Here is a 14,773-nt window from a genome sequence, read left to right on the forward strand (position 1 = left end):
TTAACAGGATTAAGAGTAGTCCTTTATTAATTGATTGATTTTTAAAGTATGTGATGGTAAAGAAAAAGGTATTGAATATATAACCCCACAAATGAAAGTAACAAGGTTCTTCAAAGAAAATTGTTTTAGGAGATTGTATGCATTAATTGATACTATTATAGTGTTTTTAATTCAATGGATGCAAAATTAAATATTCAAAGTGAAATTTTTTTTAACATTTTTATGTTTTTTTAAATAGAGCTTTCATTATGAAATAATTTTAGATTTAAAGGAAAAGTACAAAGATTGTTCAGATGATGTCTTTGTTAGTTCAAAGAAAATGAAAGAAGTGTGATTAGATTTATTACATAGACATCAAATAAACTTAAAATTCTTTTCAAAGTAAGTATGCTTACAACAAATTTTTGGTTTCTCTCTCTGTAATAGTTAAATCAGGCTTAAATATGTTAAGTAGGAAATATATGAGTGTCATTTACATAGATTTTTTTAAATAGATTATGATTACACAACTTGTAACAACGCTGAATAATTTATGCATTTGAAATAAAAGTAGATTCTATTTGTGGATTTCTACAGGATGAGTTAACTGAGCTGAGAGATCAAATAAAAATTTAATTAGCATAATTATACAGGTTGTTCAATTCATTTAGGACTCACGATCTCTGTTTCTGGGAGAAGACAAATTACCCTTGAAAGCATTTATACCTGAATTTTCATTAAAAATAATTTCAGGGAAATAGTGCAGCTACAGCATGGTAATGAAGCAGATCAGAAATAAGCAGAATGGATCTTGTACTAGACAGAGCACCGAATATTATTAAATAATAGAGACATATGAAATGCGGAGGTGAAACATCATTAACAGATGTTCTAAATGATCAGATAACGGACTTTTATATATGTTTAAATATTTTGTAGTACAAAAAAATCTCTTTTGTAATAAATACAAAGTGTAGATACTTCCCGTTCGCCCTAGGATAAGAATATGTTGATCGAAATCTCTCTACACATTCTTAAAAAAGCAAAAATGAGAAACACATAGATCAACAAAGAGAGCAAATAACTCCTGTCTTTAGCATGACTAATTGTTCAAGATTCTTACAAACTTCGTACTAACTATGAGGAGAGGTATCACCACAAATTCAAGCAAAACTAATTCTGAAGGTTCATGACACCAGCCTGTTTGGAGAAGGGAGAGTCTAAGGAGAATGTGTGGGAGAGAGAAGAGTGGAACCTTCTCAGATTACAACCTTGACAGATTACAAACGAAATCACCTGGGAAAGAGAGTATCTTAATAGATGTGTGAAATTCCTAAAAACAGGAGTAGACCTGATACACTAGGGGACTGACTACAGGGAACGATCTTTAAAAGTGTGCAGGACAGGAGGGGGCAGTCTTAGAAAGACCGTTTGTGAAAGAGAAGAGAGTGTGGGCCTCTCAGCTGCAAATCCAGCCTCCCTTCCTTGCTTACACTGTGATAATACAGCAGGACTTTCTAAGTATTCTATCCTTGCTGACTGGCACAATGATAATCTTTGTCAGGAGGAGGATTACTGAAGCAGAAAAGAATTTATCCTCCTGTGTGCTTCTCTCTTCAGGCTCCTGCAGTGAAAGTGTTCTTCTGCAGTGTTTAGAGGCCAGCAGGATGCACCATCCTTCCATGGGCAGCTTTCCATGGCACTCCCTTGGGTGGCTTTGCAGTGGAGTGCCACTGGGAGGGCACATCTCTGTGAGTGGCTTCTCCTGGTTGCACAGAGATTTCCCAATGAGTGCTGCTGACTTGGCACCCCATAGCCCCCTTCTTTGGTACAACCTGTGACCACTAGCTCTGCTGACCTACTGGAAAACCATTGGAAGTCAGGCTTATTAACACGAATTGAAAAAAAAAAATTGAGACACCAGTGGCTGCATCCACTTGAGGAGAGAGATGCTACAGATTTAGTGCAGGCAAACCAGTAGAGTCACTAAATCACTATACAGACAAACTGCAGCAAGGAATACTGATGGGTTCAGATTCCATGTGGCTACAAATCACATTATAAGAAATGTCAAGTTTTCCAAGAAAAATTGAGACTTGCAAAGAAATAGAAAAGGGTGACCTACACAAAAGAAAAAACTCAATATCAAGAGTCACTAAGAGGGACCAGGTATTGAACTAAAAAAAAATAAATAAACCTTATACCAGCTGCAATACATGTGCTCAAAGAACTAAAAGCACACTTAAATGAAAATTCTACATTTGCCCAGATGACAGTCTCAACTTTCAATTAAATGGAATCATTGTTGTGTCTTCTGATGGAAGCATTCTTCCCTTTGGAAATAGGACCTTCAGACCATCAGAACATAAGGTCGCAGGTTCAGGAAGCAAAAATTTTGCTAGTGGGTCATTAGGGGTAATATGAGTGTTGGCGTTCCAATCTACACCCTTTGATTCCTGCACCTGTGAATCATGGCCAAGAGAGAGACAGCACCATATTTTGGATTATAGATTAAGAGCATCTATAGGCTGCTGGAGAACCTTGTCATGGCCCTGCAAGATATGGCCATGCAGCTGGCACTGGAATTGAGTCTTCAAAAGGCCTTTTCACCATTCTATCAAGCCAGCTACTTCAAGATGCTGGGGAAGATGGTAAGACCAGTGGATGAAAAAAGCATGAGCCTATTTCTGCACTTCATTTGCTGTGAAGTGAATTCCTTGATCAGAAGCAATACTGGGTGGAATACAATAACAGTGGATAAGGCATTCTGTAAGTGCATGCACGGTAGTTTTGGCAGAAGGGTTTTGTGAAGAGAAGGCAAATCCATGCCCAGAGTAAATATCTGCTCAAGCAAGAAAAAACACAGTTCATTCCATGATGGAAGTGGTCCACTTTAATCAACCTATCATCAGGTTGATCACCCCAGGGATTGTGCCATATCAGGGTGTCAGTGTTGGTCTATGCTGCCAGCAGACTGGGTACTCAACAGTGGCCATCGCTAGGTCAGCCATGGTGAGTGGAAGTCCATGTTTCTGAGCCCATGCATGATCTCCATCCCTGTCACCAAAGCCCCTTTGTTCATGAGCTCATTAGATATTGACAGAAATGACTGGAGAAACAGGCTGACTGGTACCCAAAGAATGGATCATCTTATCTACTTGGGTATTAAAATGCTCCTCTGCTGAGCTCACCTTTTGGTGAGCATTCAAATGGGATATAAACATTTTCACATGTTGTGCACATTTAGAGAGATCTAACCACATATCACTTCCTTTAATCTCCTTGTCACCAATTTTCCAATCATGTTCTTTCTGAGTCCCTGACCATTTACCCAGACCATTGGCCTAAACCTACAAAATGGTTTACAATCACATATCTGGCCAATTCTTTAACCAAGCAAAATGAACAGCCTGGTGTTCCACTCAGAGTACTGGCCTCCTGGATCATTTCCTTTCACCACTATGATTCAGAGATGTCCCAGGACATTTCCCTTCACCACTATCATTCAGGGATCTCCCAGGACATTGCTGTAGCTGTCCACTCTCAGGCAGTGCCTGCATATTCTGCAGAACCTTCTGTAAAGCAGGCCAGAGTATCATCAGTATGATATGATCAATATATGGATCAGAGTGATTCCTTGTGGAAGGAAAAGATAATCAATGTCCCTACAAACTAAATTATGACATAGGACTGCAGAGTCCTATGCTGGCACAAGAATGGATGGAAAGAAAGTAGATTAGAATAGAAAGTATAAAAAGAGACACATTCCCAAAAGAAACTGTTACGTGATTAAGGTCACATTTCAAATGACTAGGAAAATAGTGTTTTGAAGAAATACTGTCGAGACAACTGGAGAGTCACTTAAAAAGTAAAATATATACATAATTTCACATTGTTTTTTAATTTTAGAGATCTCCAAGTAAGAAAAAGTTTCCATACATTTAATACAAAAACAATGGGTGCCTTTGTTAAGAATATGACATGTAAATCTTTGACTCAGAATTTGAGGAAATAAAAAATGATTGATAATTCTAAGTGCATAAAATTTGAAAATTTCTGTCTAGATAAATTAACATGAACTCAAAAGCCAAATAACAAATTGGGAAATATGTCTAATTCATATCACAGAAATAGAAAATGAAAAGTGATAATCTCATTATTTCTAAATCAAAGAATAATAATAGGAAAAAGGGACTAGTGTCTTCATCAGAAAATTAAGAGAAAATAACAAAACAAAGCAAATGGGCCTTAAACACCTTGAATGAAAATAAGCACATTCATAATAATAAAATACAAATTAAATCTACACAGGGGTACCATTTATTATCTACCAAATAGGAAAAATATCCAAAAAGTTGACAACATCCTCTGTTGACAAGGCCAAGGAAAATAGTCCTTCTAGAACACTATAGAATAAGGTACAACACTCTTATGGAAAAGAATCCGAAATATCTAAGAAATTCACAAATACATTTGCCTAATGATCCATTCATTTCACTTCCAGCAATATAGCCTGATAATGGGTCCACACGAGTGTATTCATCATACAATTCCTTATCTGTAATAGTAAAATATCAGAATGGCCTGAGTGAGATACATTCTAAAATGAAACTAGAACATAAATATAAATGCTTAAAGCAATCTCCCTTCTCTATTAAAAAAAAGGAGATTAGTGAACACTGGAGGGATTTCAGAAACTAATAAAATTATAATTTCATTAAATGAGGAAACAGGCATGATGGAAGTAAGACTACTCTACATAGACCCTTCTGGTATAATTTTGACTTTTAAAACATGAAGCTATTTTTCACATTCCAAAAAATGTGAAAGAGAGAAAGAAGGAGAAAACTCTAAAATTGAAAAAAAAAAAACGATACTAATGCAAATAAATGTAAAATTCTGTTAATTTGGTAAGTAAGGCAACCAGAGATCAGAATTATTTCAAGTCTTTTTGAAGAGGATACTTACGCTCAGAGTCAAATAGACTGGAACAAAATAAATGCAAAGACATTTGAACCCTCATTCAACAGGTTTAACTGCTAATAGTAATGTTTACATCCACTTTTGATATTATTTTCATGAACATGGAAAAATAAGAATATTTAAGTAAAGAGAAAAGACAGAAAATGTATTAAAAAGGTTGTTTTAACCCCGTTATTAAACTTGAATCGTAAAACCTAATAGGAACTGAGGATTTTCAAATTTCCTTTTTATTTCAAAAGTCTAAAAACAAAAAGACCCTAGAAGTAAAGACATTTCAACACTATTGAATACTCCCGTCTAGCACCAAAAGCACAATTCTTGTGTTCTACACACTATTCCTCAATAAAAAAAATCAGACCTTTTTGGCAAGACATATGATTAGGGGTGTTGAGCAGGCGAAGTGCCCCATGAGCCTGGAACATGGTGCTGTGCTAAAAAGAAGAGAAATACTTGAAGACTAATTAGGACACAACAAAAGCATTCAGGAGCCAGCTTCAAGAATTACCCACTTGCCAAATGTGGGATAGTTTGAGCTTCAAATACAATAATGTGCATAATTGATTGTGAAAAATTGAGTAAGTAAAAAATCATTAAGCTATGATGATACACATCTCATTTTTAAAAAAGAAGCAAAAACCTCTTTAAAGTCATCGTGGAAGGTCACTACATATCAAGTCTCTGCTCCAAAAATTGGAAATTAAACAGCCAAAATAGAGATGTACCATATCTTTTTAAGTGAAAGTTTAGTTTACACAGAGTTGGTAAATTAACATTCATCTTTACATAAGACAATTAATAAATGCAGAAAAATGATAAAAATTGATCTTAAAAATCACTACTTTTCAGCCAATAATGAAATAATTGATTATAGGCAAGAGTCAAAAATAAATTACACAACCATTATGTGAAAGGTTTTGGAGAAATAGGGTATACACAAATGTTAACATTAATAGCAAAGATTACTTGCCAATTGTGACAATGTTCCTTTAAATGTGAGAAAATTGGCTGTCATCAGTGATTTAGATTTATACGAATTGGCTCCACTGGCGACAGCCAGGCCCTCATTCTAAAATTGTCACTTGATTTGATGCAATACAAAGTAACGAGGTATCACCTTAAGATATTTTTACCTTAATTATTTATACCTTTATTTTTATCTTGAAGCTTTCATATTTTTGTAGAAACTAAAAGTGTTTAAAGTCAAACGATTTTAACTAATTATGCTGTTTGAAATGTATGAACATAAAAATCATATTTCAGACTCCTGAGGTTGAATAAATTCCAAAAGCCTTTATACCAGCAAAATCATGAAAAAGTCATTAGATCTGAAGATCATTACTAAAGAGGTCTTGAGAGTTCTCCACATGCATTATCTCACTTTTTATATATCTTTATTCTAAAACAACATATGCTTGTGGTTCAAAGGTGAGAAACACTAAAAATAGAAAAGTTGGAGAATACAGCTAAGTATAAAGAGTTAAACATCAACTCTTACCCCTACTATCTCTAAATTTAACTCTAGTTATTGCAAATATCTTATTGTACTTCCTGCCAATCTTTGTTCTATAAACATTTATTGAGTGGTCAAAGCATAGTATGTGTTTGTGTGTGTGTTTATACTTGATATTGGGGGCTTTTTTAAATCACATTTCAAGTCAAGGTTATGCTAGCTGTGCAGTCAATTACATTATGATTCCTTTTTATGATTTGTTTGAATAATGATGTGTTAGACGTCTTGTGAAAGATCATGCATTTCATCACTTTTTGGTATATTTATCAATTTTGGTTATTTATCTATTGATAAATAAGAAAAAGTAAGTAATAACTAGCTAAATCTTATTACTAACATAAATATAATATAATTTGGTTTTTATGTGTTTGTGAAGAAGTGATATTATTTTGAAGATGAAGATAGCCCTTTTTTTCCATTTCCTCTGAAATAGTCTCAGAAAGCCTCAGAAGTTGCGGAGAAGCTTTGAGACAGTTGGGAGAAGGATGGATGGAAGCAGGCACTGAAGTGATTGCACCTAGTTTCTAGCCATAGGTATTGATGAACAGGACACAGAGCATTTTGGTTAGCCAAGTTTTAATGAGGTCCTTTTAGAAGTGATTCATTGGTGTCTAACATTGTCTACATAATATTTAACACAAATTCTGATGTATGAGTAAAAATGAGTTAAACAATACTTCAAGAAATAAACTAAGAAGAAGTGGATTAATAACAACAAATTTCGAATAAATGTATATATGTGAATTCTATGACTGCGGTTTAACCATGATTCTATCCACAGGTGGGATACAACAGTTTCCCTTCTCGACAGGTTGCTCGAAATGTTTCGGGCGCTGTCTTTTTATGATATCCAGGTATACACATAAATTCAGCAGTCTCCCCTGTTTTAGAATAAATTTTTTTCTGATATTTCCATCGTAATTGTATTTTATGTTCTTCCATGATTTCTTCTGATATTACACATGCATCTGAAGGCAACAAAAAAAAAACATAAAACATTAAGGAGAACACAAATATTGTCCACAAAATTTCAGACTCAAGTAGAGTCTTTTACACTGGTTCAGGACTTCATTCTTAAAAAGTTTTCTAAACCAACTCATTGAAAATCCATCATGTAGATTTAAATCATTTTAAACAATTAATGATGTAAAAGCAAGGTGTGATGTCTAACGTGTGATAACCTAAGTTTATAATCAGATTCATAATTTCAATTATCACATGAAAATCTTTCATTAAAGAATATATTGTTACAGTTGTTGCTTCAACAAGAATTTTACAAACCTTATTTCCTTACACGTTGATATTTGGTAGCAAGCATTCAATAGAATGTTTGCTTGTTAATCCATGAAAATTCTGTTATAAACAGCACATCATACTCATTACACAGATTTTCCCAAGATTCATGAGACTATTAAAATATTTACCTAAGCATTTTGGTGGTTTTGACCACTCTCCATTCCTGCATGTTATAATCTTGTTTCCCTGAAGTACGTAGAGGGACTGGCATTGGTACTCAACTGTTGATCCTGGAGAATATGCTGGTAATGGGAATGTGGTAATGTCTCCATTGTCAATCGGTGGAGGGGAACCACATTTTCTTTTAGACACTATAAAAATATGATTTCATTTATTGAAAAACCAAAGAAAAACACAGATCAAAATAAAGCAAATAAAAATATATTACAATATGTAATATCAAGACTTGTGATTTCTGATGGCAGAAATGATTTGTTGAAGAAATTTGAATCACTTAACCTGAGTCACATTTTTAAGCCCTTCCTTTCACCCCACAAGAAAGCCTTATAAACCATTAACAAGTTTGTCATTTTTGCAATACTCCAGTATTAAAAAATGTTTTTATTAGTAAATATATGCTAGACAGGGGGATAGATAAGATAAACAAAGAAATATTCCTGTTCTTTACACAACACACTACGGTGCCTATTGGATCTCTAGTCATTTTTTATTGATTTTCATTTTGATTAAAAAAGAAACATCAACTCCTCTAATAAAATTCAAGCAGAAATTTATGTGAAATTTCTAATTTATGTGAAATTCACAATGTGAAAGAGAATTACTGGCTTCCTGTTCTGGACAAGATGAAATAGAAATATTTCCGTTTATTCCTTCTGCTAAGAATAGCTAAAAATCTTATAAAAACCACCATAAGAGATTGTAAGAGATGTAGAGAGAAACTTGATCTGATTAGGGACCTTGGGATTCGGGGACTTACACTGCAATGAGGTTTTGTGGTTTTCATTTTTCTTTCCACGTATCCTAGACTGGAGACTGAAGGAGAGTGTAACGCATAAATAATATAAAGTTCAGGCAAAAAAAAAAAAAAACTGAAAACATTTCCACAAAGAGCCTTGTCTCTTTAGCCAAAAGAAGCCCATGAAAAGAGCAGCCTAGCAAGACACAACCATTTTTTGCAATATTCCACTTACTCTAGAAAAGCACTACAGAAGAAACCTGAGACCAACCCACTTCCCACCTTGATCAACAGAGACCATGTGAGGAAACTGTACTTCCACCCACTCTCTGAGGGAACAAGACACCTCTCCCCTTTTCTGTGGTGTCAGTGGAGGCCAAGTGGGAAGCCTGAACTAGCACACTGCATGACAGTAGTGGAGGTCTGATAAATAAAAGATTTCAATAAAATTCACAGTCTCAAAACATCATACTCAAAATGTCCATAATACAACTGAAAATCACTCATCTTACTACTGACGGGGAAAATCTCAAAAGAGAAAAGACAATCAACAGAAGACAACACTAAGATGATACAGATGTTGGAATTATTTTACAGTGGTTTTAAAACTCCAATGGGAATTATACAGCTTAAGAAGATAACAGAATAAAATAACTACACTGGATGGGATGAATAATAGATTGCAGATGATAGAAGGATAAATAAACTTGTAGACAAAACAATACAAATTACTCACTTTGAATATAGACTGAAAACAAAAAAAATGGACAGGGTTTCAGGGACCTATGGGAAGACAGCAAGAGACTGGAGACCCAGAAAGAGAAAAGGAAGGGGTTGGAGATGAGAAAAAAATTCAAAAAATAATGGCTGAAAATATCCAAATTAGGCATAAGGCATAAACCCACATACCAAAAAGGCGAGTGAATGCCAAACAGGATAATCTCAAGAAATTAATGCCAAGACACATAATAATAAAACAACTGAAAACTAAAGAAAAATCTCAAAAGAAGCTACATAGAAATTATACCAAACTGTAGGGGGAAAAGGATTCTAATGTCAGTGTGTTTCTCATCTGTGACCATGGAGCCAGAGAGAATTGACAACATTTTTTAAGTGCAGGAAGGAAAGAACTGTCAACTCCAATTCTACATCCAGTGACATTATTCTTTAGGAATAAAGGGAGAAATAAAGAAGTTCACACACATAGGAAAATGGAGAGGATTAGTCTCCAGCAGATCTATGCTTGAAGAATTACTAAAGGAATTCTTCAAATAGAAAGGAAAAGATAGGATTTCTGGGAAGATGGCAGTGTAGAAAAACTCCGAACTCACCTCTTCCCACGGATTCAACAAATTTACAACTATTCTTGGAACAATTACCCAGAGAGAGAACTGAAAACTGAATGTAAAGAAGCCCCATGACAAGAGCGAGGTGGAAGAGGCAGAAATTCCCTCCAGGACTGGAAAAAGTCATATTTTAGCCACGGCACTTCATGGTCAGGAGCAATCTTAAGGTACAAAGTGTTCCCTGGAGGAATGGGGGATCTGAGCAGGAGAGCATTGCCACAATAAGCACCTTTTGGACTCAGCACAGCCAAGATAAGTGTCATAATATCTGACTTTGCTGGATATTAACTACAATGGGGAATACCCACAGAAAAGCTATCAGATGTAGGGAAATAAAAGCCTACTCTTAAACGGCCCCCACACAAATTCACCTGTTTTGAAAAGTAACATAAAATCACCCAAAAGAGATGTGCACAGTCCTTTGGTGAAAAGAGACTCACTTGATAGGCTTGTGTGCATCTCAGCAAGGGGTGAGACCTCCCCAGGGTGAGACCACCTCTCCAGGACCTAAGACATCGGCAGCAGCCATTGTTGTCACCTAGTACTGGTGCGCTGACACAGATGCTGGCAGATGCCATTGGAGTTCTTCCCCTGGCCTGTTAGCCCAGGGTCTGCCACAGAAACTAGAGCACCAGTTTAATCCAGCTCAGCTAGGACAGGCAGCCCACCCTAGGGACTGGTCCCACCCAAGAGTAAGCCCTCAGAAAACTTGTGAGCCCACACAGGCAGGATGTGTAGGACCTCTGCAGTGGGATGAGTGTGTCTGCTTCAGTGGGACAGGGAATGCACAAAGGGCAGGACTTCATTGATAGGTTGTGTGATAGATAGATCTGTGGGTGGTAGGGCTTGTCAGCTGTAGCAGACTTGTTCTTCTCAAACAGCCACATAGGGGATTGGCACCAACTTACAATGCCTGAAAAAATTGTGTGCTACCATGCCTAGAACCAGTCTCACTCAGCTGCACTCCTGAAAGAGCTGACAACAGCTTTGCAGGCCAGAGACCTACAGCTGTTGTAGGCCACTGAGCCTAGCAACCTGCCACACTGGGAACCTACTCACTTAACAGAAAAACTGCAGCAGGAATGTGTTATTAGACTTCAGCCAACTGTCCTGGGGCTCCCCATGCCCAAGAAGGTGACTAAAGAGACCATGGCTGCAGCATGCAGCTGAGAATTACAACCAGCAAGCCAGGGTGACAGTCTAGCCTCCCTGTGTACCTGCAGCAAGAGAACCCTACCACAACAGAAGGACACATGTAGCCCACACGGGGGACATTCCTGGAATATTTGGAACTGGTGACAACAGGGAAGCACACTGATGGGCCTGGTAAGACATCTCTTACATAAGGCCACCGCTCCAAGACTGGGAGACATAGTTGATTGACCAAATACATAGATATAAGCACAAAGAAAGAGGCAAAATGAGGAGACAAAGGAATATGTTCCAAAATAAGAGAACAGGGTAAATCCTCAGAAAAAGAACTAAATGAAACAGAGATAATCTACCTGATAAAGAGTACAAACTAAAATAGTCATAAGGATGCTCACTGATCTTGGGAGAAGAATGGATGAATTCAATGATAACTTCAACAAAGAATTGGAAAATATAAAAAAGAACCAATCAGAATTGAATAATACAATAAGGGAAATGAAAACTTCACTAGACAGACTCAACAGCAGAGTAGATGATACAGAAGAATGGATCAGAGAGCTGAACAAAAGATTAGAGGAAATCACCTAAGCTGAACAAATATAAGAAAGCAGAATCAAAAAGAATGAGGACAGTGTAGTGGGCCTCTGGGACAACATCAAGGGCACTAACATCCATATTATAGGTGTCCCACAAGGAGAAGTGAGATACAAAGGGGCAGAGAATCAATTTGAAGAAATAATATCTGAAAACTTTCCTAACCTAAGCATCCAAGTATAGGAATCACAGAGAGCACCAAACAAGATAAGTCTAAAGAGGCCCACACCAAGATACATTGTAATTAAAATTTAAAGAATTAAAAATAAAAAGAGAATCCTGAAATCTGCAAGAGAAAGTCAACAAGTTGCACACAAAGGAAACCCCATAAGGCTATCAGCTGACTTCTCAGGAGAATCTTACAGGGTAGAAGGGAGTGACATGATATATATAAAGTGCTGAAAGGAAAAAACCTACAGCCAAGAATACTCGACCAGGCAATGTTATCATTTGGAATGGAAGGAGTTTTCTAAACAAGCAGAACTAAAGGAGCTTATTACCAATAAACCAGCCTTACAATAAATGCAAAAAGAACATAAGTGGAAAAGAAAAGACCACAAATAGGAATAAGAAAATTATCACAAAAAAAACAATTAAATCACTGGTAAAGGCAAAAATACAGTAAAGGTAGCAGATCAACCACGTAGGAGGCCAATATGAAGGTCAAAAGACAAAAGAACAAAAAGTTATCTATTACCATGATAAGAAGGTAATGAATATACATGCACAAAAAAGAGGATAAATATGATATCAAAAACATAAAATGTTAGAGGAGGGGAGTAAAAGTGTAGAGCTTTTAGCAAGAGTTCAATCATAAGAGATCACTAACTTAACATAGATTGCTATATACTAGGTTATTATATATGAACCTCATGGTAATCACGTACCAGAAACCTATAATAAATACACAAAATATTAAGAGAAAAGAACTCAAACATAATACTAAAGAAAGACATCAAACCACAAGGGAAGAGAGCAAAAGAAGAAAGGAACAGAAAAGGACCACTAAAATACCCAGAAAAAAGGTAACAAAATGGTAATAAATACATACTTATCAATAGCTACTTTAAATGTCAATAGAGTAAATGCTCTAATCAAAAGACATAGGGTGACTAATCGGATGCAAAAACAAGACCCATATACATGCTGAATACAGGAGACACATTTCAGACATACACAAACTGAAAATGAAGGGGTGGAGAAATGCAAATGGCAATGAAAAACAGCTGGGGCAGCAATACTGGTATCAGAAGAAGTAGACTTTAAAAGAAAACTGTAACAAGAGACAAAGAAGGGCACTACATAATGATAAACTGAACAATCCAACAAGAGGATATAACACTTGTAAACATTGGTGCACCCAACATAGGAGCACCTAAATATATAAAGCAATTATTAACAGACATAAAAGGAGAAACAGACAGCAACACAATAATAGTAGGGGAGTTTCACACTCTACTTACACCAGTGGATAAATCATTCAAACAGAAGATCAAAAGAAACATTGGCCTTAAGTGACACATTAGACCACTTAGACTTAGTAGGTATATACAGAACTTTCCATCCAAAAACTGCAGGATACACATTATTTTCAAATGCACATGGAACATTCTCCAGGATAGACCACACTGATGGCAACAAAACAAGTATCAATAAATTTAAGAAGATTGAAATAATACCTGGTATCTTTTCTGACAGCAATGGTATGAAACTAGAAATCAACTAGAGTAAGAAAATCAGAAATCCATAAATATGTGGAGATTACACAAAATACTACTGAAAAACCATTGGGTCAATGAAGAAATCAATGGAGAAATCAAAAAATATCTGGAGACAAGTGAAAATGAAAATAAGACACTCCAAAATTTATGACATACAGCAACAGCAGTTCTAAGAGGGAAGTTCATAGCAATACAGGCCTATCTTAACAAACAATAAAAATCCCAAACAATCTAACAGTGTACCTAAAGGAATTGGAATAAGAAGAACAAGCAAAGCCCAAAATCAGTAGAAGGAAGGAAATAAAGAAAATCAGAGCAGAAATAAAGAGTATAAAAAAAATAGAAAAAATTAATGAAACCAAGAGCTTGTTCTTTGAAAAGATAAACAAAACTGACAGATATGGCACCACTCGTCCAGCCATGCTGAGGTGGCGTCCCACATGCCAGAACTAGAAGTACTCACAACTAAAATGCACAACTACGTACTAGGGGGCTTTGGAGAGAAGAAGGAAAATTGTTTAAAATAAATAAAATAAAATCTTAAAAAAAAAGATGTAGTTAAAAATAACTGTAGGTAAAATGGGTACAGAAGGAAAGCATCTCAACATAATAAAGGCTATATATGACAAACCCAGAGCCAATATCATACTCAATAGAGAAAATCTGAAAGCTATGCTTCCCAAGAACAGGAACTAGACAAAGATGCCCAATTTCACCACTCTTATTTAACATAGTATTGGAAGTCCTAGGCAGAGCAATCAGGCAAGAAAAAGAGATAAAAGGGATCCAAATTGGAAGGAAGAAGTGAAACTGTCACTATTTGCAGATGGCATGATTTTATATAGAGAAAACCCTAAAGAATTCACCGAAAAACTTTTAGAAATAATAAAAGAATACACTAAAGTTGCAGGATACAAAATCAACATAGAAAAATCAGTTTTGTTTCTATACACTAACAATGAAGTAGTGGAAAGAGAAATAGAAATACAATCCCATTTACAATTGCAAAAGTAATAAAATACCTAGGAATAAATTTAACCAAAGAGGTGAAAGACGTGCATACTGAAAAATAAAACATCATCGAAAGAAACTGAAAAAGATGTAAAGAAATGGAAAGATATTCCATGCACTTAGACTAGAAGAGTAAAACACTTAAAATATCCATACTTCCTAAAGCAATCTACAGATTCAATGCAATCCATATCAAAGTTCCAATGACATTTTTCACAGAAATAGAACAAAGAATCCTAAAATTTATGTGAAACAGCAAAGGACT

At 35.7% G+C, this 14,773-nt stretch overlaps 1 protein-coding gene across 1 annotated transcript in view; it reads right to left on the reverse strand.

Annotated features, from left to right (window-relative positions):
- Nucleotides 1–7,031: 7,031 nt before the first annotated feature.
- LOC100060815 (complement factor H) overlaps nucleotides 7,032–14,773 on the reverse strand; it is a 185,319-nt gene continuing 177,577 nt past the window's right edge. Inside the window, exons 30-31 of the mRNA XM_070255829.1 lie at nucleotides 7,897–8,079; nucleotides 7,032–7,440 (exon numbers count right to left, since the gene is read on the reverse strand). Coding sequence (XP_070111930.1) covers nucleotides 7,244–7,440; nucleotides 7,897–8,079 — 380 coding nt within the window. The 3' untranslated portion in view covers nucleotides 7,032–7,243. The remainder of the gene's footprint in view (nucleotides 7,441–7,896; nucleotides 8,080–14,773) is intronic.

The sequence above is a fragment of the Equus caballus genome, chromosome 30, assembly GCF_041296265.1.
Source record: "Equus caballus isolate H_3958 breed thoroughbred chromosome 30, TB-T2T, whole genome shotgun sequence".
NCBI lineage: Eukaryota > Metazoa > Chordata > Mammalia > Perissodactyla > Equidae > Equus > Equus caballus.